The sequence below is a fragment of the Electrona antarctica genome (genome assembly GCF_951216825.1).
Source record: "Electrona antarctica genome assembly, chromosome: 20".
Classification (NCBI taxonomy): domain Eukaryota; kingdom Metazoa; phylum Chordata; class Actinopteri; order Myctophiformes; family Myctophidae; genus Electrona; species Electrona antarctica.
The window spans coordinates 33,515,968-33,543,278 of NC_136801.1; the positions used below are offsets into that span (position 1 = coordinate 33,515,968).

General features: G+C 45.2%; 1 protein-coding gene across 1 annotated transcript in view; it reads left to right on the top strand.

Moving 5' to 3' along the window:
• LOC306913272 (uncharacterized protein) overlaps nt 1-11,259 on the top strand; it is a gene marked incomplete at both ends in the record, with an annotated part of 42,344 nt that extends 31,085 nt beyond the window's left edge. Inside the window, 11 exons of the mRNA XM_079489863.1 lie at nt 1,734-1,847; nt 3,765-3,774; nt 4,497-4,627; nt 4,757-5,051; nt 6,949-7,035; nt 7,276-7,545; nt 8,626-8,832; nt 9,125-9,400; nt 9,815-10,042; nt 10,132-10,255; nt 10,346-11,259. Coding sequence (XP_079345989.1) covers nt 1,734-1,847; nt 3,765-3,774; nt 4,497-4,627; nt 4,757-5,051; nt 6,949-7,035; nt 7,276-7,545; nt 8,626-8,832; nt 9,125-9,400; nt 9,815-10,042; nt 10,132-10,255; nt 10,346-11,259 — 2,656 coding nt within the window. The remainder of the gene's footprint in view (nt 1-1,733; nt 1,848-3,764; nt 3,775-4,496; nt 4,628-4,756; nt 5,052-6,948; nt 7,036-7,275; nt 7,546-8,625; nt 8,833-9,124; nt 9,401-9,814; nt 10,043-10,131; nt 10,256-10,345) is intronic.
• Between the last annotated feature and the right edge of the window lie 16,052 nt (nt 11,260-27,311).

Below are 27,311 nucleotides of genomic sequence, written 5' to 3' on the forward strand. Positions count from 1 at the left end.
CATGGTTTCAATTAGTGAAGGGAACTGCCCATAGATCCGAAGTCCCGTTAGTCCGAACATGCATTAAGGTTGGCGAACATGCACTGCTAAGCCCCTTTCCCTTTGTGACATTTCATTCATGGTCAAAAGACCTGAAAATCTATGCTTTCATTCATTATTTCATTTGTATGAAGGTTTCATGAAATTACCGACCAATATGTGCACGTTTACATCGATATGCCTATAGGTGCCCGGACCGCTACACTAGACGCCCGGGCCACAACCCTTATTTATAGGGGTGTAAAGGTCGCAACATAAACAAACAGGACAAAGGACTTAAAACTGTATATCCATTTATTTACACAAAAAACAAATAAAAAGGTTAAAAATATATATATGAATTGAAGATGCCTAACCTATAACAGCAAACAACTAAATAAGGACGCTCAGTCAAAACAGAATCATCAAAAATGTGTCTCTAAAGGCTTGGTTTGGGTGGGAGGACAGAGGAAATGAGTCTCTGCTGCTGTTAAACAAAGTGTTTTAAATTAAATAACCCTTAAGACTAATGTTTGCTGATGATTGCTGTACATTCCGAAAGACTGAGCGGGCCATTTCTAGACATACTGTCTGAACTTTATGATTTTTGAACTAATGAACTTGCTGTTTTAAGTCAGGTGTAATTACATTTATTTGAAGTTTCCTTCAATCATAAATCAATCATTATTGTATTTATATTTAAATAAAACGGTGATGTCCAACGTACAGTATGATGTTTTTTATTCAATTATTTCATTTGGGGAAATAAATGTAAATATAGCTGCTTTCTGCTGCACAGCAATTGCACACCGCAGCCTTTTTGTCAGCAAGGTGGTAACTAGGTGAAATTTGCCATTGACAGCCCATACATCCAAACAGAAAAGTCCTATCTGATTGTATTAAACAACATCAAACGCACCAACATTGTGTTTGTGTTTACACAATGCTTGTGTTTACACAAACACTCAAAGCTGGGCAGCCCCTCAAAAATAACTAGAGGAAGATTGAATGATTGAAATTTGTATTTCACAGTATGAAGAATGGGTACATTTCAAATGAAAGTACAGTTCAATACAAAAACCGCTAAGTTGAAGAACCAGAAAAAGCACAAGACTTGTTTAAATAAGGATCCTCCATTTTCAATTCATCAGAACATTTAATGACTTGCAAATACATACAGATAAATGAGGAACAGAGGACAGTTGATCAACTGTCTGGATCAAATATGTTTATTAATCTTTGAAGTCATGTGTATCTGATTGATTGATTGATTGATTGATTGATTGCTTGATTGATTGATTGATCGATTGACACTGCAGAATTCCTCCTGAGTAGGGGTTTATTCTGTCACAGAGGTCTCAAACTCACAGATACCAAGGGCAAGGCATAGGCTTTTTTGAGCAACACTCAAAAACAGTAAACAGTTATACAACAGGGCAGACAACACACTGTGACCACCATCTAGCTCTGGTCCATAGCCCTAATGCACTTTGCTGCCATTGCATTAATGCTATGGGACTGTTGTCTTCCTTCTTCGATTAAAATGCAGACCAGCCTCTCCTCTGTTGCGTAAATATAAAGAACGTTTTACCTACTAACCAATACAAAGGCGGCTTGTGTTATTAGAAAGCCTAATTTCCTTAGTGGACGCACTCTGAGCCCCCCACCTCACGTATAAAATCATCCCGGTTACATTATTGCAATGCCCTCTACAGTGGGATTAGCCAGTCATCCTTGTCCCGTCTCCAACTGGTGCAGAATGCGGCGGCCAGACCCCTGACGGCACCAGGAGGAGGAGACCTGTCCTCTCTGCACTGGCTGCCGGTCCGGTATAGAATACATTCTCTAAAGCGGTTAGTCCCAATACTTGATTCTGATTGGCTGGTTTCTGATTAGAAAAGGAAGGGTTGTCCGCACACTGTGTCTCTGCTTCCAGGATTTTTGTATTTAGTACAACGTTTCGACCCTTACGGGTCTTTGTCAGGTATGAGTACAAAACATCAAGTAAGCGTATTATATACAACAGCATATGGGCAGGTCAACAAGGAACAAGCTCTATTGCAATGAGGGAAATCAAGCAAGACACACCCACCGCATCTGAAAGGATGTGGCTGCAATTAGCATAAAGGGCATATAGTGGCACTAGGGCTAACTCTTTAGAACCCAAGTAGAATAGGAAAGTATAGAGGTGCAGACAAAATGAATGATAAGCTGCAAACCAGTAAAAACATTGCAAATAATACAAATACTGCCTACAAGAGGAGACCATAACACAATAGCAACAAAATAGTAAGGTACTGCAATTACAGTACAAAATAATGAGGACACAGCGACAACAAAAATGGCAAGAAGAACAGTGTACACAAAGTTAAAAGAATGAAAAAGAAAAAGAAAGAATTATCCCAGAAATGGTTTGACATCAAATTCCTCATTCAGCCCTTGAGGAGCCATAGTGTTGAGTATATACTGGTTTCTGATTAGACCATGTAGTAAATCTCACGATAATCCACACCACACCTTCAATAACTTTATATCATTCCCAGCTGCGTTACATTGATTCCGCAGCTCTGTAGCTGAGATGGGGTTTGTAAGGCAATCAAGTGCTCCCCCACTTGATTGCCTTACAAACCCAGGCTGTGCGGGTCGGAGACTCCCGCTTTGCGTCGTCATTTTTGTCATTTTTGTCTACAAAGCCCTAAACGGGCTGGCCCCCTCCTACATCACTGACCTCCTATCAAAGCACCAGCACTCGCCCAGCAGTCTGTCATGACCCAGGCGGATATGTTGATCTGACCCCCCATTCCAAAGCACCAGCGCTCATCCAGCCCTTTAGTGCGAGGTCGCTTCTAATATTTTCTAGACATGCAAAACGACTTACACTGTCTGTAAAGATCATGAGTATTAATTAACTTAAAGCAAAGAAATATAATATAATAATATATTTCTGGTTTTGGTGTGATTATTACATAATTATTACATAGACAAAAGGTTGCATGATTTATTCATAGGATGATAATTATTCCTGGAGTTGTAAACATACAGTTTGTGAGAAGCTTTCAATGTTGACTAAAAGTAAAACATGCAGCAATTTGCTGATTTTCATCTCGTTTTTGCATAATTTATGGAAATTATGCTAATTAGGAAAGGTTGTATGACTTCACAATGGTAACAGATGAATTTCTGGACATCACAAACATGGACTCAGACTCTTAGATCACCTTTATAAGTTACCTAGAAGCAGAGTTATTGCCATTTCCGTTGTTGACAATTTATTAGCTAATTATGCTAATTAAACATGCTAAACCCAACAGAAACATTTTTAGACATGTTTTTTTGGCATTCTGGTAACCCCAAGAATCAAGATATACCTGTCTCCAAAAAATAACATTCCAAAATCACAGGCATCAGAATCTGATTGATAGGCTCCCCTACTAATAACTTGATATCATTCCCAGCTGCGTTACATTGATTCCGCAGCTCTGTAGCTGAGATGGGGTTTGTAAGGCAATCAAGTGCTCCCCCACTTGATTTCCTTACAAACCCAGGCCGTGCGGGTCGGAGACTCCCGCTTTGCGTCGTGTCTCACTAAGCCTCTCAGCCATTATAAAATACCCGGTAAGAGAGAGCCTCTTGTGACCTCTTGTGGCTTATTGCTTCATCAAAACCCTCATTTTTGTCTACAAAGCCCTAAACGGGCTGGCCCCCTCCTACATTACTGACCTCCTATCCTATCCCCCCTCCATCAGGACCTATCAGGTCAGAAGAATGCAGTCTCTTACACATTCCAAAAACCAAAAAAGAGGCTCAGGGGCGACCGTGGCTGTCGCAGCCCCTACAATTTGGAACATCATTCCCCTTGATGTTAGGACTGCTCCCTCCGTTGAGTCTTTTAAATCACAACCTAAAACCTTTTTATATTCACAAGCCTTTGAATCCCCCTCATGATCCTGCACTTTTATATTTTATATTATTTTGCTTTAATTGCCTGTTGTTTCATTGACTGTCTTATATTATATTTCTGCATTGTATTTTACTGTATTGTATTGTACTGTACTGTATTGCTCTTTTTGATATGTTGAAGCACTTTGGTACAATGAGAGTTGTTTTTAAATGTGCTATATAAATTAATTTGATCTGATTTGATTTGATTTGATTTGATTTGACATAACAGGACTTTGATATGAAAGCATTGTTGACGTATGTTAATCCCTGCCTCTTCTTCGGCCTCTGCCTTGCTAGGGTGTTGATGTGTGTTGAAGGTGTGATCGATGATGTTATGGCATACGTTGGCTCAGGGGATGGCCTAACACTGTGTATAAAAAATAGCAACAGGACACAGTGTGCAGAGGAGGAGAGGAGGTGCAGTCATGAACGCTTCTGTAGTTATACAACTGATTCCATATGTGTACTTGTGCTTGATGTTGTTCTCTTCATTCTCTCCTTTGTCTTCCTCACCTTCCTCTTCTTGTGAGTTACAGGCACAGTTTAAATTCAATAGAATTTACAAGGCTGGGGACTTTATTCTGGGTGGCTTGTTTGAAATCCATTCCTCCTCTGCCTTTCCTGAGCTGTCTTTCACCTCCAAGCAACAGGATCTCATTTGCTATGGGTGAGTATCACACATAAAAAAGCAAGCAAGAGAACATTGTTTTAATATAGGCCTATAGCATCATAGGATTATTTGATGTAGTTCTACAAAGATAAATTGTCAACGTTACTGTGGAACTGTGTCTGTTAGCTTAAACATTCTAGGGTTCAGAATGGCCCAGACCATGGCTTTTGCCATTACTGAGATCAACAGAAACCCCAGCCTGCTACCCAACGTGACTCTGGGATACAGTCTCTATGATAACTGTCTCACACTTGGAGTAGTATTCCGTTCAGCTTTGTCATTGGTCAGTGGGAGAGAAGAACAATTTCAGATGAATGAGAGCTGTGTTGGCTCCCCTCCAGTGCTTGGAATAGTGGGTGACTCTTCCTCAACACATTCAATTGCCATCTCTAGTGTATTAGGTTTGTACAGAGTGTCCTTGGTAAGTTTTCTTCTTTCACCATCACCATTTTAATTGGCTATTCTTTTTGGCTATTTTAGTTTATTTACAAATCTAATATAATGATAAACAGTGTAGTCTTTCTACAGCCTGATAAAGAAAACAATATTTACTTACAGAGCATGTAAGTGGAGCTGGCAGACTTTGAATGGAGCATGGGGGGCAGTAGATTGCCACATTGTATATTGTTATACAATGTATTTTTTAACTAGTTTTCTAATACATTTGTTTTTACTTCTGTTCTGTAAAGCGACTTTGGATACCTTGAAGTGCTATATAAATCGTATATATATTATTATTATTATTATTATGTTATTGCGTTCTCTTATGAAAAAGGATAATGTTTGTGTTTTTTCGTAACAAAGTATAACCTAATGATTGATTAGGGGTTAACAACACACCATGCAAGTTTTAACAAACCTTGGTGTGTGTTTTTAGCCTTGTGTAGCGATGGTGATATCACTGCGTGGCAATATGCATTGCAAAGGCAGATGAAGGCTGGCTACGCAAGGCTATAGTGTGTTTTGTTGTGAGTGCTGAAGGGTTCGTATACGTGTTTGTCAAAAGATGGCATTGTGTTTCTGAACCAGCTGCCTCCTGATGGCTAAAGCTGCCTCTGTGTGTTCGCAGCACACGATGCAGTACCTTCTTTTTCTCTTTTTTCTTTTTTTTTGTGATTGAAAATGTGAACCGAGCGGAGGGAAATCAAGCTGAGTGGTGGTGAGCGATGTTGAGCATTTTAGCGTGGGATTGAGCAGGGAAAGTGAGTGTAGAGTTTCACCCTGCTCTGTTCCACTAACGTGCTCTGCTTGTTAGGGGGAAATTATGTAAGGCATACATGGGCAACTGGCGGCCCGGGGGCCATATGCGGCCCCCATCTTCACTTAATGTGGCCCTAATATTGGAATACTGATAAAGTATATCATTTAATTTCTGTTATAATACCAATCATGCAAACATGACCGGCTTTAATTACTTTAGTCTAACATATCTTTCAGGATTCCAATTCCAAAATAGCAAAACAAATATTCAGGATTTAAATTAAACTATAGCAAAAATAGCTGATCTACAAGCTCAAAACGCGTTGCACTGCGACGCGTTTTGAGCTTGTAGATCGGCTGTTATTATCCGTGTAATAAGCGGGATAATGTATGGCTGAGTGGTCATTGTTCACCTTCAGGCTGATTAACCACCTCCGCGGTCGCGTCAGGGGTTAATCAGCCTGAAGGTGATTTATCTATAAACAATGACCACTCAGCCATATATTATCCCGCTTATTACACGGCTACTTAATACATAAATTAATAAATTGACCCAAAACAAAACAAAACGACTCATATTTCCTTGCTTACGGTAAGCCGAAACGTTGCAATCTGACTCTTTAAAATAAAGTTCTTGAACCAGCAAGTGGCAGTGTGCGGGTCTCTCCTCCTTCCTCATAACGCTTGCTTACGGTAATGAAAGTATTCCCATAAGTGTCGCGCTGGCCGGCGTCTGCCCAGCTGCAGCACAGTCGGAAAACAAGGAAGTGAATTGATCAAATAGAATCCATTTTCGGGTACTGCACCGTCTATTTCTCGCTGAAATGTTTTCAAAAACCTTTTTGAGAGCAATGTTTTGCTGTAAAGGCCACTGTGTGTGTGTTTACATCATGGCTGTCATGTTGGAAACAGCAGTAAATCAGCGGAGCACAGCAGGTACTCCGAGGGTTTGTTTTGGCATCGGTGTGTTATAGAGCGGAGCAGTCATTATCCAGAAATAACAGACCGATGAATTTGGCGATTGACCAATCAGAATCAAGCATTCAACCAAGCCGTGTAATAAAGAATTATAGTACCGTATAGGTATATTACAGAATATATCTTTTGTGTATTTTCAGGTAAGTTACTATTCCACGTGCTCCTGTCTGAGTGACCGGAATAAGTTCCCATCTTTCTTTAGAACAATCCCAAGTGATGCCTTCCAGGTGAACTTCTACAGACAAAATATCTGTTGGTATCAAGTAGTACACATCACTTTTTATTGATATTGCATATCGCCTCTCATTTCTTTGTGTATAATACTGCTGGAGCTGAAGGGTTAGGTTTAGGGTCAGCATCAAAAGAAAATTAATGTGGGTTATACGCAGGAGATTCACTGATTTTACACTACAGTATGTGCATAATCAAACTAAGCAGGTCTTATCCCACCATTCTTCATCCATCAGGTCCAAGCTATGCTCCAAATTATGAAGCGGTTTGGGTGGACCTGGGCAGGACTGCTATTTAGTGATGATGCCTATGGCCGAAATGCTGCCCATTCATTCCAGTCTGACCTGGCCCAGTCTGGTTTTGGTTGTCTGGCGTACGTGGAGGTTCTGCCCTGGGACCACGACCCAGCTGAACTTCAGAGGATTGTCACTGTGATGAAGACATCCACAGCTCGTGTGGTCATTGTATTTGAACATGGGAGCAATATGGTTCATCTCATGAAGGAGGTTGTGGGAAAGCAATTTAACCACTTTCTAAATAAATTATAATAATAATAATAATAACTACACTGCAAAGTGTGGTTGCCGCAGTCGCTTACATAGGCCCCTCCCACTAATATTGTCAGCCAATTACAATGTCACGTTTTGTTATGGACAAAAGGGCCATTAACATTACATTTTGGACAGGTGTATTTAATACCTTTTCATACAATGTTATTGATTCTAAGCCACTGATTGCAAGCCGACGCATTTACTACGTAATGTAGACCTTTATTAATCCTACAGGGTAAGTTCTGTGCTAAGTCCTCTGCCCCTCAAGGGAATTCATGTCTTTATAAGCGAATGGTAAAACATAGATTGGTTACGTAACCAACAACAGCCAATTAGCTACTACAAACGTTATGCAAAGCTCGGCCAATCACAGCGGAAGTTAGATTACTCCGGAATAGTCTGTTTGCCCAAAGGGCAACCAGACTATAGTTATAAACAATTGTAAAACATAGATTGGTTACGTAACCAACAACAGCCAATTAGCTGCTACAGCGGTATGCAAATCTCAGCCAATCAGAGCGGAAGTTTGATTATGCGATTACTCCGGAGGAAAAAATAGTCTGGTTGCTCTTTGGGCAACCACACTAATAATAATAATAATAATAATAATAATAATAATTATATATATATATATATATATATATATATATATATATATATATATATATATATATAGCCTAAATATGTATATTATTATGTATATAATCTTTCAAGAAATTAAGAAAACATTATATTTTTAAAACAAAGCAATACTGCCTCATCAAAGTTGGTACTGTGAATTTATACTGTATATTGTCAGATACTTACATGAGAGGGGGAGAGGTGGTGGAGACAGACAGACAGACAGACAGACAGACAGACAGACAGACAGACAGACAGACAGACAGACAGACAGACAGACAGTTTGAGGGTCCAATGGAGTTGGTTTTTTCAGAGGCACTTTTTAATACTTTTCATTTTAATTTGTTCAATATTTTGTGAATCAACACACAGACATGAAGGGTGTTCAATAGCATTGATTTATATACCATATAGGTGGTAAAGCAGAATGTGACAGGTCTGCAATGGATGGCCAGTGAGGGCTGGACAACATATCCTAAGCTCCTGACTCTAGACTTCATGCCGTACCTGGGAGGCACCCTGGGCATTGCCATCCGTCGTGGAGAGATACCAGGTCTAAAGGACTTCTTGTTAAAAATACATCCTGACACGGACCCTGACAACAGCCATGAAAATAACATAGTGAGTCTTTTGTTTCATTTTTTAAACCCATTATGTACGGGATCCCATTTTGTAACTATACCTTTCAGGACGGGAAACCCCTTTGGGTTAGTTGTTGCTATGTACAGTATATAGCAACATATATATTTGTTGTCATTTTGAATTCATATTTGATGAAAACGTAGCTCAGGATTTAGAAGGCCTTTTTAGAATCGGCCTCAGTCCTAAATGGGTTAAGTTGCAATTTTGTGTTCATTCACAAGCTTTGTGCTTTAGAGAATTTATGCTTTAAGTTTTCACTGTGTTTCTTCAGATGAGGCGGTTTTGGGAGCACACATTTCAGTGTAATTTCCCCCCCCTTCCGTCAGAGTGGGTGGATGCTGGTGGAAGGGTGTGTACAGGACAAGAGGACCTAGCAACAGCAGAAACTGCACTTTTGGATGTATCTGACCTCAGGCCAGAGTACAATGTGTACAAGGCTGTGTATGCTCTGGCCCATGCCATCCATGGCATGTTGCATTGTGTGCCAGGAAAAGGGCCTTTTATTGGGCACAGCTGTGCCGGTTTGCGGACAATACAGCCATGGCAGGTGTACTGTCACTCATTTCACCGGTTACATATGTTTCTAGTTGGGTTCAAATTGGCTGGTGTCTGGGCCAATCTGACTATATATACAATTTGGATCAGTTCATAACAGCAAAAGGCCAAAGGGTGTACACAAAAGATTACTAAAGACACTTGTCATGATGGGGTGGAATAATTATGAGCATGCAGTAGTCATTAAATTGTTAGTTTTAGTTGTTTATTCCACACAGTGGACAGTTGTGATTATTACCCTTAAACCTGATATGCAGTGGTGTCTGAATAATTTCAAGTACAAATTGTACATCAAAATCTATTTCCCTTGTCTATGTACATTGTGCAAGTAATATTTTGAGCAGCTGCTCAAAACATACTTTTATAGTCACTTGCTCTTCATAATTCTGCTCATCACCATGTCTAGCTTGTATATTACCTGGAAAGGATCAACTTCTCTACACCATTTGGTGATCATGTATCGTTTGATGAGAATGGTGATCCTTTACCAATCTACGATGTCATGAACTGGGTGTGGCTCCCTGACGGAAGTACAAAAGTTCACAATGTAGGTGTGGTCAAGAAGTTAGTCTCTGCAGGTGAAGAACTCATCCTGGATGAAGACAGAATCTTCTGGAACTTTGAATCTAAAAAGGTCACTTCATCTTTCTATAGCTAATGCTGAGCTAGTGTGAATGTAATTCAGTTTGTACAAAAATATATCATTCTTAATTTCCTCTGTAGCCACCTCGGTCAGTGTGCAGTGAGAGCTGTTCCCCTGGAACCCGTGTGGCCAGAATTAAAGGGGAACCTATCTGCTGCTTTGACTGCATTGCTTGTTCTGAGGGAGAGATCAGCAATGAGACTGGTTGGTTTACACCATGTAGTAATGTAGGCTACAGTGTCTTTAGGACAATACTGTACTTGTCTGTCCCTTTAACCTTGTCATCTTTGTTAGACTCTACAGAGTGTACCAGTTGTCCAGAGGACTTCTGGTCCAGTCCCCAGCGTGACCACTGTGTTCCTAAGAGCCTGGAGTTCCTCTCCTACCATGAGGCTCTTGGTATCTCCTTGACAATCATCTCATTGCTGGGCACACTTATCTGTGCCATTGTACTGGGAATCTTCATCTATCATCGAATCACACCCATGGTGCGCGCCAATAACTCTGAACTTAGCTTCCTTCTCTTGTTTTCACTCATACTTTGTTTTTTGTGCTCACTTCTGTTCATTGGCCGTCCCAGTCTCTGGACTTGTCAGCTGAGGCATGCAGCATTTGGGATCAGCTTTGTGCTGTGTGTCTCGTGTATCCTGGTAAAGACTATGGTGGTTTTAGCTGTATTCAAGGCCTCCAAGCCTGGGGCTACAGACATTATGAAGTGGTTTGGTGCTATGCAGCAGAGAGGAACAGTTCTGGCTCTTACTTCCATCCAGGCAGCAATCTGCATAGCCTGGCTTGTGTCTGCCTCACCAGCTCCTCATAAAAACACACAATACCACAGTGATAAGATAGTCTATGAGTGTGATGTGGGATCAACAGTTGGATTTGCAGTGTTATTAGGTTATATTGGTTTACTTGCACTCCTGAGCTTCCTCCTAGCATTCATGGCAAGGAATCTTCCAGACAACTTCAATGAAGCCAAGTTAATCACCTTCAGCATGTTGATCTTCTGTGCCGTGTGGATAGCCTTCATCCCAGCATATATCAGCTCTCCAGGCAAATATGCAGATGTAGTGGAGGTTTTTGCTATTTTAGCTTCTAGCTTTGGAATTTTGGTGTCACTGTTTGGACCAAAGTGTTATATAATGCTTTTTAAACCTGAGAGAAACACTAAGAAGTCCATCATGGGTCGACGTGACACCAAGACGTAGAAGCACGAATTCAATGAATTTTCACTTTTTCTACCAGATTAAACTAAAAGCAATCCAGTAACACATCTATTATCTATCTAAAGTTATATCTATCTCAAAGGCTATACGTCTGTTGATGTTAGACCTATGTATACTATATACCTTAGAAATATTACCTGTTGGTCAAAGTATTATAGGTATGTAAGAGGCAAATTAGCTATATAGATTTCAAATCAGCGAACGCACACTAACATTATTTACGAAAGCATGGTTTCAATTAGTGAAGGGAAGGGAAGTCCATAGATCCGAAGTCCCGTTAGTCCGAACATGCATTAAGGTTGGCGAACATGCACTGCTAAGCCCCTTTCCCTTTGTGACATTTCATTCATGGTCAAAATGCCTGAAAATCTATGCTTTCATTCATTATTTCATTTGTATGAAGGTTTCATGAAATTACCGACCAATATGTGCACGTTTACATCGATATGCATTTCCCCCCACTGTTACGACCCTTATTTATTTTTTTTAAGATATATTTTTGGGCTTTTTCTGCCTTTATTGGATAGTGTACAGTATGGTGATAGGAAATGGGGAGAGAGATGGTGGGGTGACACGCGGCAAAGGTCGTCGAGATCGGGAGTCGAACCCGTGGCACACCTTCAGGCTGGCTTAGCAGCCTATAGGTGCCCGGACCGCTACACTAGCCGCCCGGGCCACGACCCTTATTTCTAGGGGTGTAAAGGTCGCAACATAAACAAACAGGACAAAGGACTTAAAACTGTATATCCATTTATTTACAAAAATAAATAAAATAAAAGAGGTTACAAAAATATATGAATTGAAGATGCCTAACCTATAACAGCAAACAACTAAATAAGGACGCTCAGTCAAAACAGAATCATCAAAAATGTGTCTCGAAAGGCTTGATTTGGGTGGGAGGACAGAGGAAATGAGTCTCTGCTGCTGTTAAACAAAAGTGTTTTAAATTAAATAACCCTTAAGACTAATGTTTGCTGATGATTGCTGTACGTTCCGAAAGACTGAGCAGGCCATTTCTAGACATACTGTCTGAACTTTATGATTTTTGAACTAATGAACTTGCTGTTTTAAGTCAGTTAAATTTATTTTGTGAACTGATGTAAACAGTTTCCTTCAATCATAAATCAATCATTATTTTATTTATATTTAAATAAAACTGTGATGTCCAGTATGATGTTTTCATTAAAATTAATTATATCATTTGGGGAAATAAATGTCAATATAGCTGCTTTCTGCTGCACAGCAATTGCACACCGCAGCCTTTTTGTCAGCAAGGTGGTAACTAGGTGAAATTTGTCATTGACAGCCCATACATCCAAACAGAAAAGTCCTATCTGATTGTATTAAACAACGTCAAACGCACCAACATTGTGTTTGTGTTTACACAATGCTTGTGTTTACACAAACACTCAAAGCTGGGCAGCCCCTCAAAAATAACTAGAGGAAGATTGACTGATTGAAATTTGTATTTCACAGTATGCAGAATGGGTACATTTCAAATGAAAGTACAGTTCAATACAAAAACCGCTAAGTTGAAGATAGAACCAGAAAAAGCACAAGACTTGTTTAAATAAGGGTCCTCCATTTTCATGGAGTTGAATTGAATGACTTGCAAATTGAATGACTTGCAAATACGTACAGATAAATGAGGAACAGAGGACAGTTGATCAACTGTCTGGATCAAATATGTTTATTAATCTTTGAAGTCATGTGTATTGCATGATTGATTGATTGATTGATTGATTGATTGATTGATTGACACTGCAGAATTCCTCCTGAGTAGGGGTTTATTCTGTCACAGAGGTCTCAAACTCACAGACACCAAGGGCAAGGCATAGGCTTTTTTGAGCAACACTCAAAAACAGTAAACAGTTATACAGCAGGGCAGACAACACACTGTGACAACCATCTAGCTCTGGTCCATAGCCCTAATGCACTTTGCTGCCATTGCATTAATGCTATGGGACTGTTGTCTTCCTTCTTCGCATGAAATGCAGACCAGCCTCTCCTCTGTTGCGGAAATATAAAGAACGTTTTACCTACTAACCAATACAAAGGCGGCTTGTGTTATTAGAAAGCCTACTTTCCTTAGTGGACGCACTCTGAGCCCCCCACCTCACGTATAAAATCATCCCGGTTACATTATTGCAATGCCCTCTACACTGGGATTAGCCAGTCATCCTTGTCCCGTCTCCAACTGGTGCAGAATGCGGCGGCCAGACCCCTGACGGCACCAGGAGGAGGAGACCTGTCCTCTCTGCACTGGCTGCCGGTCCGGTATAGAATACATTCTCTAAAGCGGTTAGTCCCAATACTTGATTCTGATTGGCTAGTTTCTGATTAGAAAAGGAAGGGTTGTCCGCACACTGAGTCTCTGCTTCCAGGATTTAGTACAACGTTTCGACCCTTACGGGTCTTTGTCAGAGTACAAAACATCAAGTAAGCGTATTATATACAACAGCATATGGGCAAGCTCTATTGCAATGAGGGAAATCAAGCAAGACACACTATTGTGTTTGTCAATCAGTGGACCATGACACAGTTTTAACACAACTCTTCTTAACTTTCAAACTTAGAATAATAACAACGGCAGCAAGCAGCAACATCACAACATGTTGTGTATCAAGACTGAAGTACTAGATCCCAGATAATCCCCCCAATCATCACACAGGCAACACAGGAGTATGCAACGAGCGCAGCACAATCAAACAGCTGTCAGTTCACAAACAGCTGTCAGTGAGACATAACATTTCCCCCCCCCTGGCAAAAGTTCAAGCATACAGTCCCGACACAAAGTCCTGTAAGCGGGCAGGGCGAGAACGCACGCGAGTAGGACGTGGAGCGGCACAGGCCTGAGGCCGAGCAGGCCCAGGAATGTCCACGACCTGTGCAGGAATAGGCAAAGCCACGGGCTAATCCATAGAGCGAGGCGCAGTCACGGCGTAATCCAAAGAGCGAGGCGTGTCAACAGCTGTGTGTGGAGGAGCAGGGACCTTTCGAAGACGGCTGGAGTGCCAACGAGAGCCATCGTTGAGGAGGTAGGTGGCGGGGCCCAGCCGGCGAGCAACTTGAAGGGGGGAGGACCAGAATGAAGCCATTTTATTGTCCCGATGAGGCCGACGGACCCTGACCCAGTCGGAGGCGGCGATGAGCGGCTCCTTGGCCCGTTTTGACTGATCGTAGCGGCGCTTCATCTGAGCCTGCTGACGGGAGACCGAGGCTCTAACCACAGGGGAAGGGGGCGGGGAAATGGGCGTAGTGGAACGGAGCCTGTCAAGGGGCAAAGCGAGCTCCCGGCCCAGCATGAGGGAGGCCGGGGAGACGCCTGTGGTCAAGTGCTTGGTGGCTCTATAGTGCAGCAGAGTATGACGGAGGGCCTGGGAAAACGAGCACCCTTGATGTGTGTGTGCCCTGATGCCGTTTTTCAGAGACTGGTTGAAACGTTCAACACCACCGTTGGCCTGGGGTGGTAGTACGCAGTGCGCACGTGTCGGATACCCTTGCTCTGGAGGTAGTTAGTGAACTCTGCGGACACCATCTGGGGGGCGTTATCCGTTGTGACGGTCCGGGGAAGGCCCCAGCGGGAGAAGAGAGAGTCCAGGAAGTCGGTGAGGACCCGAGAGGTCACAGAACCGGTAGGGGCAACTTCCGGCCATTTTGAGTGCAGGTCGTAGACAACCATCAGGAAGCGCTGATGGTGTGGGACCCCGTGGATCTCACCACAGACGTCCAGCTGCAGGTGATCCCAGGGCTGAGAAGGCCAGGCGAGAGGCTGCAGGGGAGGGGGCGGCTGGTGGCCTGTCTTGCCACTAACGAGGCAGGCAGCGCAGTCCTTGACCAAGGCCTCGATGTCCCGGTCTATCCCTGGCCACCACACCAGATCCCTGCAGCGCTGTTTCAGCTTCACGATGCCCAGGTGGCCCTCGTGCGCCATGGACAAGACGCGTGCACGCAGGGCACCAGGAATCACTGTGCACAGCCCACGTGCCACACAGGTGTCATTCCAACAGGAGAGCTCCTGACGCACACGGGAGAACGCAGCAAGCTCCCCCGGGACCACATGAGGCCAGCCATCGTGAATGTAGGTGCGGAGGGCAGAAAGGATGGGGTCCTGTTCAGAAGCGTCCTTGAGCTCCTGCAGAGAGACAGTGGCCTGAAGGGGCGCATGCAACATGTTAATAATGTCCTGTTCAATACAGTCAGTGTCGACGTGCAGGGTTGGGGCCGGGGCGGGGACAGATCGGGACAGCAGGTCAGCCACAACATTGTCTCTGCCCGGGGTGAATTTCAGATCGAAATTGTACTGACGGAGTACCAGCGGTGTAGTCTGAGTGGTCTGTGGCCTGTCCCAGACGTGGACAGCAGCGCCGTAAGAGCCTGGTGGTCAGTTCTGAGAGTGAAAGAGCGGCCATAGAGATAGAGATGCCACCTCTCACAGGCCCAGATGCAGGCCAAGGCCTCTCGCTCGCCCACGGAGTACCGCTGCTCAGTCGGGTTGAGGGCCCTGGAGGCGAAGGCGATGGGTTTCTCGACCCCCTTCTGGATCTGCGACAGCACAGCTCCTAAAGCTATAGACGATGCGTCACAGGTCACGAGGGTGGAGCTGGCTATGTCAAAGTGGGCCAACACTGGGAAAGAGGTAAGCTGCGTCTTGAGGGCACGCACAGCATCACTGCACTCCCAAGACCACACCCAAGGCTCGTCCTTGCGCAGCAGCCGACGCAAAGGGGCTGTGGTGTCAGAGTACTGTGGGAGAAACCTCAAATAGTAGCTGGTCATGCCCAAGAATGAGGCAACCTGGGAAGCTGAGCTGGGGTCTGGGATGGCCTGAATTGCGTCCAGGTTGGAATGAAGTGGAGTTATGTCACCTGCAGACAGCCGGAACCCTACAAATTCAATTTCAGGAACAGAGAGGACACACTTGTCAGTATTGAGAGTCAGGGTGTGCTTGGCCAGGGCAGCAAACACCATGTTGAGTCGCTCGTCGTGAACGTCAGCCGTGGCCCCGTGCACCACCACATCATCGAGATAAATGGCCACGCCCGGTATACCAGCCAGCACAGAGACCATGACTTTCTGGAAGCAGCTAGGGGCGGAGCAGAGTCCGAACGGCATCCGAGTGTAGCGGAACACCCCGGCATGTGTGACAAAGGCTGTGAGGTTTCTGCTGCTGGGGTGAAGAGGCACCTGCAGGTACCCCTGTCTGAGGTCGAGCTTAGTGAACACTGTAGAGCCGTAGAACTGAGCCGTGAGCTCCTCTGACGTGGGGAGGGGGTACTGGTCTGGGACCACTGCCTTATTAACTGCACGCAGGTCCACGCAGACACGCAGGCCCCCCGACTTCTTTTTGGCCACCACCAGGTTCGAAACCCAGGGCGAAGCATCCACTGGTTCAATGACACCAGCTTCCAGTAGCTGCTGTAGCTCAGCTGAGACCCCGTCACGTAGGGCCAGCGGGATGCGGTGCAGTGGCTGGATGACAGACTTAACTGAGGGGTCGATGAGGGGTTGGTGGGCGAAAGCAGAGAGGCAGCCCAGACCATGAAACAGAGACGGCCACTTCTGCTGCCATGACGTGGTGACAGTCATAATGGCCGACCCCCCTGTGTCCAGGACAGAGAACCCCAGAGCGGTGAACAGGTCTAAACCCATCAGGTTAGCCCCCCGGCGGGCCACCTGGAAGACACAACCGGGCACAGTCTTAGTCCCGTAGCGGACAGTCACCTGGAGAGACCCCAAAAGGTCGATGCCTGACCCCCCATAACCATACAGGGCAGTAGAGGGCGCGGACAGGGGCAGTGAACTGAAAAAGTTATTGTAGGTATCCAAGTTCATGAGAGACCAGCCCGCACCAGTATCCACCAGCAGACGGCAGCACACATCATTGAGGTAAACTGAACATGACTTGAATGGCACTGCACCCGAGGTCACATTGTGGATAACAGTGGGACCAGACTGGGAGTCCGGGGCAGAGCGACAGACAGCAGCGAAAGGATTTAGCTTACCGCAGTTACGGCATGACTGGCCACGGGCAGGGCAGTCCTGGGCTCTCGAAGCATGTGTCCGAGACCCACAGTTACCACAGGGCTGTTGTTGCGGTTGTGGGCGGGGCCGAGGTTGCTGACGTCGTCCCGGTTGCATCACAGCTGTGGAGTCAGGGTCCGTTGCATCGCTGTGTGGCGGCGGCGGGAGCAGAGAGTGATCGGACGTCCGGCTAGATGTGGCCACTTGTTGTGTAGTTAACATAGCTGCACACGCAGTTGCACTCTCAACGTTAAAGGCAATAGCAACGGCATCGGACAGCGACAGTTCATCCTTTTCCATTAACAGTCTCTCACGCACTTTCACGTTGCTTGTGTGTTCAATTAGTTGATCACGGATCATTTCATCCTGCAGCGCGCCGAACTTGCATGAGCTAGCCAGCCCCCGCAGGTTAGCCACATAGGCCTACTGGTGGACAGACTCACCGGGCAGCTGGCGTCGTTGTCTAAACAAAAAGCGGCGGAGAAGAGCGCTTTGCGGGGCCGTGTAGAAGCACTACGGCTGCGTCATAGTCCGTATCGGGCTCAGTTTCCAGCGTCCCGAGCACCCGTTGACCCTCCGTTCCCAGACAGTGTTGCAACAGCGCCTTTTTGCGCGCCACGCCGACACCGCGGTTAGCCCCATAGCTACTAGCCATGTTTCAAAGGACTGTTTCCAGCGAGTCCAGGGCACTGGAGACTCGCCCGGCAATTCCAGGAAGGGGGTAGGTGGTGGGAGAGAAAAAGCAGCCATCCTCGTCGCCAATATTGTGTTTGTCAATCAGTGGACCATGACACAGTTTTAACACAACTCTTCTTTACTTTCAAACTTAGAATAATAACAACGGCAGCAAGCAGCAACATCACAACATGTTGTGTATCAAGACTGAAGTACTAGATCCCAGATAATCCCCCCAATCATCACACAGGCAACACAGGAGTATGCAACAAGCGCAGCACAATCAAACAGCTGTCAGTTCACAAACAGCTGTCAGTGAGACATAACACACACCCACCGCATCTGAAAGGATGTGGCTGCAATTAGCATAAAGGGCATATAGTGGCACTAGGGCTAACTCTTTAGAACCCAAGTAGAATAGGAAAGTATAGAGCTGCAGACAAAATGAATGATAAGCTGCAAACCACCATAACACAATAGCAACAAAATAGTAAGGTACTGCAATTACAGTACAAAATAATGAGGACACAGCGACAACAAAAATGGCAAGAAGAACACAAAGTACACAAAGTTAAAAGAATGAAAAAGAAAAAGAAAGAATTATCCCAGAAATGGTTTGACATCAAATTCCTCATTCAGCCCTTGAGGAGCCATAGTGTTGAGTGTATACTGGTTTCTGATTAGACCATGTAGTAAATCTCACGATAATCCACACCACACCTTCAATAACTTTATATCATTCCCAGCTGCGTTACATTGATTCCGCAGCTCTGTAGCTGAGATGGGGTTTGTAAGGCAATCAAGTGCTCCCCCACTTGATTGCCTTACAAACCCAGGCCGTGCGCGTCGGAGACTCCCGCTTTGCGTCGTCATTTTTGTCTACAAAGCCCTAAACGGGCTGACCTCCTATCAAAGCACCAGCACTCGCCCAGCAGTCTGTCATGACCCAGGCGGATATGTTGATCTGACCCCCCATTCCAAAGCACCAGCGCTCATCCAGCCCTTTAGTGCAAGGTCGCTTCTAATATTTTCTAGACATGCAAACAGACTTACACTGTCTGTAAAGATCATGAGTATTAATTAACTTAAAGCAAAGAAATATAATATAATAATATATTTCTGGTTTTGGTGTGATTATTACATAATTATTACATAGACAAAAGGTTGCATGATTTATTCATAGGATGATAATTATTCCTGGAGTTGTAAACATACAGTTTGTGAGAAGCTTTCAAAGTTGACTAAAAGTAAAACATGCAGCAATTTGCTGATTTTCATCTCGTTTTTGCATAATTTATGGCAATTATGCTAATTAGGAAAGGTTGTATGACTTCACAATGGTAACAGATGAATTTCTGGACATCACAAACATGGACTCAGACTCTTAGATCACCTTTATAAGTTACCTAGAAGCAGAGTTATTTCCATTTCCGTTTTTGACAATTTATTAGCTAATTATGCTAATTAAACATGCTAAACCCAACAGAAACATTTTTAGACATGTTTTTTTGGCATTCTGGTAACCCCAAGAATCAAGATATACCTGTCTCCAAAAAATAACATTCCAAAATCACAGGCATCAGAATCTGATTGATAGGCTCCCCTACTAATAACTTTATATCATTCCCAGCTGCGTTACATTGATTCCGCAGCTCTGTAGCTGAGATGGGGTTTGTAAGGCAATCAAGTGCTCCCCCACTTGATTGCCTTACAAACCCAGGCCGTGCAGGTCGGAGACTCCCACTTTGCGTCGTCATTTTTGTCTACAAAGCCCTAAACGGGCTGGCCCCCTCCTACATCACTGACCTCCTATCAAAGCACCAGCACTCGCCCAGCAGTCTGTCATGACCCAGGCGGATATGTTGATCTGACCCCCCATTCATATTATCCGGTTTTAATTTGCAGGATAATGAAAAGGTTGACATTCATTGGGTTCACATGATGATTTCCATGATGATGGTTGTTGAAACAAGTTCAAAGACGCATAGGCAATGCACACAGCAAACAAGGGTGGCTGTGTGGTTTGGGTTAAAGGGACAAGTGAGCATCCAGGCCTGCTTTATTGAGGAAATGAGGGGGAGGAAGTGAGGGAGGCAGTGAGGCACTGCCACAAGTACTTCCTGAACCACTGTGGAGTCTCCTTGTGGAGTGGAGGGGAAGTTGATCTTTTAGTTTGTGACAGCCGCCCCCGGATTTGTGCAGCAAATACGCTCAGTTGGTTTCTTCTGGGATTTCAGGGAGTGGAATTAGTCTGGATACAGGGCGTATGTATCCTCGGCCTTTGATAATGACTTTAGCACTGCGGACTCTTCCGTCCTTTCCAGGGTAGGTTTCAGTGATCCTTCCAATAGGCCATGATGCTCGGGGAAGTTGAGGGTCAACTAGCATCACAACCTGACCTGAATCCAAATTCACCTTGTCAGTCTCCCATTTTTGCCTGGCTTGAAGGGTCGGTAGGTAGAATTTGATGAAGGCTGACCAAAATTGGTCAGCTAGGATCTGACTGTGACGCCATTTTCTTTTGCCAAGGAGTTCACTTGAACAATAGATTGCCTGGGGAAGAGAGGAATCAGGCCGCCCCATCAACAACATGTTTGGTGTGACAGGGTCAGCAAGGTCAGAGGAGATGTATGCAAGGGGTTTTGAGTTCAGAGTACCTTCCACTTCAATCAGGACGGTGTGTAGGACTGTTTCTGTTGTTGGTTGGTTCCCTAGAACAACACGGAGGGCCATTTTTATTGATTTGATTTCTCGTTCCCAGCTTCCACCGAAATGTGGGGCAGATGGAGGATTGAATTGGAAGTTGACTTGGGTACGGGCCAATTGCTGCTTTAAGCCTGGTGCCATGGCCTGGTAGGCATTTCGCAGCTCTGCCTCTCCTGCTTTGAAATTAGTTCCACAATCAGATAAAAGTTCAAAGGGTTTACCTCTGCGTGAGACAAATCTTCTGAAGGCCATTAGGAATGTATCTGCATCCATACTGCTGAGCAGCTCAAGGTGTATACAGCGTGTTGTTAGACATTTAAAGAGCAATCCCCACCTTTTCTCTGTGGAGCGACCGATTTTGACAGTGAAAGGCCCGAAGCAATCTATGCCTGTAGACCAAAAGGGGGGCTTGAACAGTCTAAGACGGGCTGGAGGAAGGTCTGCCATTTTGGGAATTACTGGATTTGCTCTCCATCTCTGACAGTCTCGACATTGGTGCTGATGTTGGCGAATGGCTTGGCGGCCACGCAGGATCCAGTACCTGCGTCTAACTTCTCCCAGAACGCGCTCAGAGCCTGGGTGGAACAGTTTCTCATCATAATGTTTAATAATGAGTTTTGTTATGGGATGTTTAGGATCCAAGATAATTGGATGGATGCTGTCATGGTCGAGGGACTCTGCCCTTCGAAGTCTACCTCCCACTCTAATGAGACCAAGATCAGGGTCATATTCAGGAGACAGGGGGAGTAGTTTGCTACTTTTTGGAATGGGTTTGTTTGTTTTGAGGGCATTGAACTCCTCGGGAAAACGCTCTGTTTGGGCCCTTTGCAGAAGATGCTTCTCTGAGTTTATGTAGTGTTGGGCCATGTTTGAGTTGTGATCTGCCGCCCCATGAAGCATTGTTTGTTTCCTCCATGAGCTCATCCCAGCTGCTGTACTTGTTAGGATCAGGGAGGTTTGTATTGTCAGACAACATCACTGTGCCACAGAACATTGATTGCCTAAGTTCCTCCACAGGTTCTGATTCAGTGAGCACAGCTGGATTGGCTGGCCAGCAGTCGGAAGTCATCAAGTGGAATGGAGGGCCTTGATTCCATCTGTGTGGCTGAGACAGTTCAAGGATGGTTTTGCCACGTGTTAAATCATCAGCTGGATTACTTTTTGAGTCGACATATCTCCAGCTCCAGGCTGGATCCTAGACTTTCTCACAAATAGATCTCAACAGGTAAAAGTCAATGGAATCTTATCCAGCCTACTAACATCCTCGACCGGCTCACCACAGGGTTGTGTACTGTCTGCCTTCTTGTACATCTTATACACAAATGATTGTGTGAGTCGCCACGCCAACAGATTTATTATCAAGTACGCTGACGACTCAATTATAGTCAGCTTGCTTGATGATGATGAAGTTGGCCACGGCCAAATACTTGATGACTTCCTCTCTTGGTGTGGGGATGCTTTTCTCCAACTAAATGTCTCAAAAACCAAAGAGATGTGTGTTGATTTCAGAAGATCCCCCCCAGTACCACAGAGCAGTGTTGTCCATGGTGAGCAGGTTGACCTGGTGACCACCTACAAATACTTGGGCACCACATTTGACAGCAAGCTGAAATTCAATGTCAACTGTGATCTGCTGTGTAAGAAAGGCCAACAACGCCTCTTTTGTTTGAGGAGGCTCGCCAAATTTCAGGTGGATAAATCTCTAATGAAACTGTTCTACAGTGCTTTTATTGAGTCAATTATATCCTTCTCCATTATTTGCTGGTACGGAAACCTGAACTTAAAGGACAAAAACCAGCTTGGTAGGATTGTGAGAACGGCCTCAAAAATAGCAGGAGTAAATTTCAGTAGCCTGGATCATATCTTTAAAAACCAGGTGCTTAAGAAGGCCAAGTCCATTTCTTCGGACAACTCCCATCCCCTCAGCTCTGAGTACAGGCTGCTTCCTTCCGGCCTTCGCCTAAAGGTTCCAGGGGCAAAAAGTAACAGGTATAAATTATCCTTCGTGCCTGTGTCTATCCAGGCCTTAAATGACGATAGGAGGAGGAGGTAACTTTGTAACTTTGTCGCCGTTATGAATTTCCTTTGCTACACTGAAACCTTGAACTGTTTATTTTATTTCTATGTGTACCATGCTCTTTTTACTGTGTTTTATGTGATTCATGTGTCTGCCTGTTATGCCTTGTTGTAAACCAAATCGCCCTTCGGGGACAAACAAATAAATGAACCTGAACCTGAACCTGAACCTGAGCTCTTTGTGTCAGTCATTGTCTGAATCTCAGCTACTCTTGTGCCGACAAATACCTTGTAGCGACATGAGTCAGATGTTAGCCATGTTAGGACAGTTGTGGAATCTGTCCAAAGGGTCACTGACTGTAGTGGGATAGTGAGTTCAGAACTGAGGAGGTTAGCCAGTTGTGCACCTGATAGGGCTGCACACAATTCGAGGCGGGGGATAGATAACTGGCGTTTAGGGGCTATACGAGACCTGGCCATGATGAAGCTGACATGGGTGTGGTGATGTTTGTCTGTAGTCTGGAGGTAGGCGACTGCACCATAGATGCGCTCGGAGGCATCACAGAAAACATGCAGGTGAGATTCTGATGTGGCTGCATTCATAGAGGGGGGTAGATAACAGCGAGGAAAGTGAATGTCAGGGAGATTTCGCAGTTCCATTTCCCATTCTTGCCATTTCTTCAGTAAACTTTCCGTTTTAATGATGTTATCCCATTCTCTTTCCTGCTTCCATAGATCCTGCACTATAATCTTTGCACGAGCTGTGTAAGGGGTCAGATAGCCCAGGGGATCATATTGGCTTGCCAGTACCTTATAGATGTTCCTCATTGTAGGCTGATGGTAAATAATGCACTTGTTCTTGTAACTCAGCATGTCGGTAGAGCAGTTCCATTTGAGGCCTAGTGTCAGCTCTTTGGGGTCTCCATTCTCTGATATCCACAGTTCACTTGTTTTGGATTTAGCGTCTGGTGGGAGATGGTGTATTACAGCTGGATCATTGCTAGCCCATTGTCTGATGTCAAACCCACCATCAGCAAGCAGGGGTCTCATTTTGTCGATGAGGGCTTTGGCTTCATGAGAGGAAGGGAAACTTTGAAGGCAGTTATCAACATAGAAACAATGTTGGACAGAGTTAAGGATATCCTCATTTCCCTCAGAATGATCTTGAACGTGTTTTTGAACTGCGTAAGTGGCACAGCATGGGCTACATGTTGTTCCGAAAGGCAAAACTTGCCATTCAAAGACAGTGGGTTCCTGGTCCAGCTGCATTCCTCTCCATATGAAACGCAGTAATGGCTTGTCATCATTTAGAAGGCGCACCTGATGGAACATACCTTTAATATCTCCGCAAATGGCAATGGCATTTTGACGGAATCTAAGAAGAACCCCAAGGAGAGAAGGACCCAAAGTTGGGCCGGGCAGGAGACATTTGTTCAGATTTTGGCCCATGTATTCAAAGGAACAGTCGAATACAATTCTGTGCTTGTTATTGTGTTCAACAATGTGATGTGGGAAATACCAGGTTTCATGTGATTGGTCCACCTGGTTACTGGGAATCCTTTGAACATATCCAGCCTGTACAAGCTTATCCAGTTCCTCTTGGTATTTATCAGACAGGTTGGGATCTTTGGACAGGCGTCTTTCTGTAGCACAGAGACGGGGCAGGACAGCTTCCTTTGGAGCTTTAAAGACAGGAATGTTGGGAGCTCTTAGCAGTGGAGTGGCATAGCGCATTACACCGTCTACCTCTACCCTAACTGTCTTAGAATGGAGGAGATCTAGAGCCAGCGTGTCTTGCTTTGACCTTATTGCTGTCTTTTCATTTGCGTTGGGAAACGTGTCAATCTGCCAGAGTCTCTCCACATTACGAAGCAATTCACTTTTGAAACAGGTGGCAGTGAAACACAGAGTCTGGTGATGGGTTTGGATTAAGCTGGCTGGCCCTTGGAGAGCCCATCCTAATCTGGTATGTATGGCCATTGGGCCACCAGGGGGCCCCATTACAACTGGCTCTGTGGCTGTAATGAGATGGGCATAATCTGAGCCAATGAGGACAAGAGGGAATGCATGATCAATAGACAGTAATGGGACATCTCTGAGATGGTGATACTGCTCTTGTAGCTGTTTGACAGGGTATGTGTGTTCTCTATCGTATCGAGACTACCTCTCCACCCAACATATTTCATATGTAAGGGGAATGACCCCACCTCACTTGTGACGTGGATATCTCTTTAAGACACACCAGTTGTACTGGCACGCACGGGTATATAAGGCCCAGGTGTGCGTGATTACACTGATTTTTTGATCTCCACCGAGCAGTCCAAGACGTGGTCTCCTCGACAGAAGTGCAGAGCAAGTTATCAACAATAACTGCATTTTTTAGACATTTTAAAAAGCAGCTACTCACGAGTTCTGGCAGCCGGATTGATCTACTGCAGGATGCGGTTTTAGAGAGCTGGCATGGTGCTCCTCTCTGGGTTGCTGTCACACAGCTCGTTTGTAGGTATACAACAAACAAAAACAGGGTAACCAGCCAAAAAAAAACCCACCATTACAGGCGTATTGTTGACGTTGCGTTAGCTCACGCGTCCTGTGGTGTATAGCCTGTCTGTCGACCTCCGGGGAGGGACACAGCAGGACAAGTGGCTCGGTAACCCTTGTTAAAGGCAGTGGAACAGAGCTCTATACGGGTGTATTGTTGGCGTAGCGTCAATTCACGCATCCGTGGGGCATATTCCGTGGGCTGGAGTTGACCTGCGGTGGCGCAGCGAAACAACAGTCCTGCCAGGCTAGCATTGAACACAGCACACAACACAGTCGTATTGTCGCCGGGGTGACTTCCGCGTCTGTAGCGCTGTGTCTTTGCTCGCCTCGTGAGAGAGAGCTCGCTTGAGTGTATTGCGGCCATAAAACCGTTCACGCACTCCGGCGTAGACTGCGTGGTGGAACCCGTGCGGACGGTGGAAGCCACGGAGCAAGCGTATCCTCCGAAATCTCCCAAAACTCCACACTGACAGTGTGGACAGTGACGACACGAATGGAATCCCGTGTGACGTCACGGAGCAAGCTCTCCGAATTGGGAAAGGCAGTCAGCGCGCCGTACTGTCGTATTGCTGACAGGTCAGCTCACGCGACGGTGGTGGTTCTGTCATAGACAGGACGAGCTGAATGCCAACTCACGCATGCAGCGCGACATTAATTCCACAACAAACAAAGTCTGGTCTCCAGTGCTGTGTAGGGAATCCTGTGGGGGACATCCCCGTGACATCACGGTGATATATCGTAGGGTCATTTTTGCCTGGAAAGCGATCCCCGTTCTAAGCATGGGCCAAACAGTGGAAATCTGCATACGTATATACACTATATAATATAATGCAAAAGGGTTGGAGCAGAGTGTTGTCTCCAACTCAAACACTCTGTGCCTCAGCTCAGCTGTGGAGTTCAGGTGCGACCTTCCTCCACACATGAATATCAATATGTGAGAGACAGCAGTGTAAACTGTGACCCTCACTTCTCAAGCACATTACTATACTCCCCGTTTTTGAGCATGTCCAAACAGAGTGTGTATTTATTTAATCTTTATTATAATATAATTATAATTATAATTATTATAATATTGACGCTAACAATACGGGTGTATTGTTAGCGTCAATTCACGCATCCGTGGGGCATATTCCGTGGGCTGGAGTTGACCTGCGGCGGCGCAGCGAAACAACAGTCCTGCCAGGCTAGCATTGAACACAGCACACTATACAGGCGGATTGTTGCTGGGGCGACTTCCGCGTCTGTAGGGCTGTGTCTTTTTGCCTCGCCTCGTGAGAGAGAGCTCCCGGGTGTGTATTGCGGCAAAAAACGTTCACGCACTCCGGTGTAGACTGCGTGATAGAACCCGTGCGGACGGGGGAAGCCACGGAGCAAGTTTTCCTCCGAATTGAGCCACTGCACTTTGCAGTTCAGAAAGCTGACGCTGAGTCGTCCCTCTCGGGGTTCGATCGTGGCTCGTTTGTAGTTAAAACTACCAAATCCCTTGGGATCAGAGCAGACAGTCTATTCAAACACCACACGAGTGTATGGCTGCCGTGGCAGCCATCTTCTGCGTTGAGTCTGAGTCTGAGTCTGCCAGGAGCAAGCCCTGAAATCACAGCCCTTTGCACACTACTGTATATACGGCGTATTGCTGACGGGGTCAGCTCACGCGTCCGCGATGTAGTTTCGCCAATTTCGGTAACACAGCGGAGTGTGCCGCGGCTGTCGGGCGGAGTACACTGTACGGTGTATCACGACAAGGCCGTTCACGCACCTATAGGTGTAAACTTGCATGGTATAATCCGGTTACCGGTTCGAAACCACAAAGTAAGCTCCTTCTCATCCAAAGAATGCACTATGGCTATCTAGGCGCAGCTAGTCAACACAGGCCTATTTTGTCACTACTTCAGCACCGGCTTATACGCGGCGCTTATGTGACCATAATGGCCCGGACCTTTAGGAGCTGCAGCTACTGGCTTCCAGGCTCCCCAGGCAGCAGCAGCGGGCAATGCTATCGATACCCTTTGATGAGGCGCCATCTGTGGCGGCCCCAATCCAAGCTGCGATAGGAGGACCAAGCTCCCCCA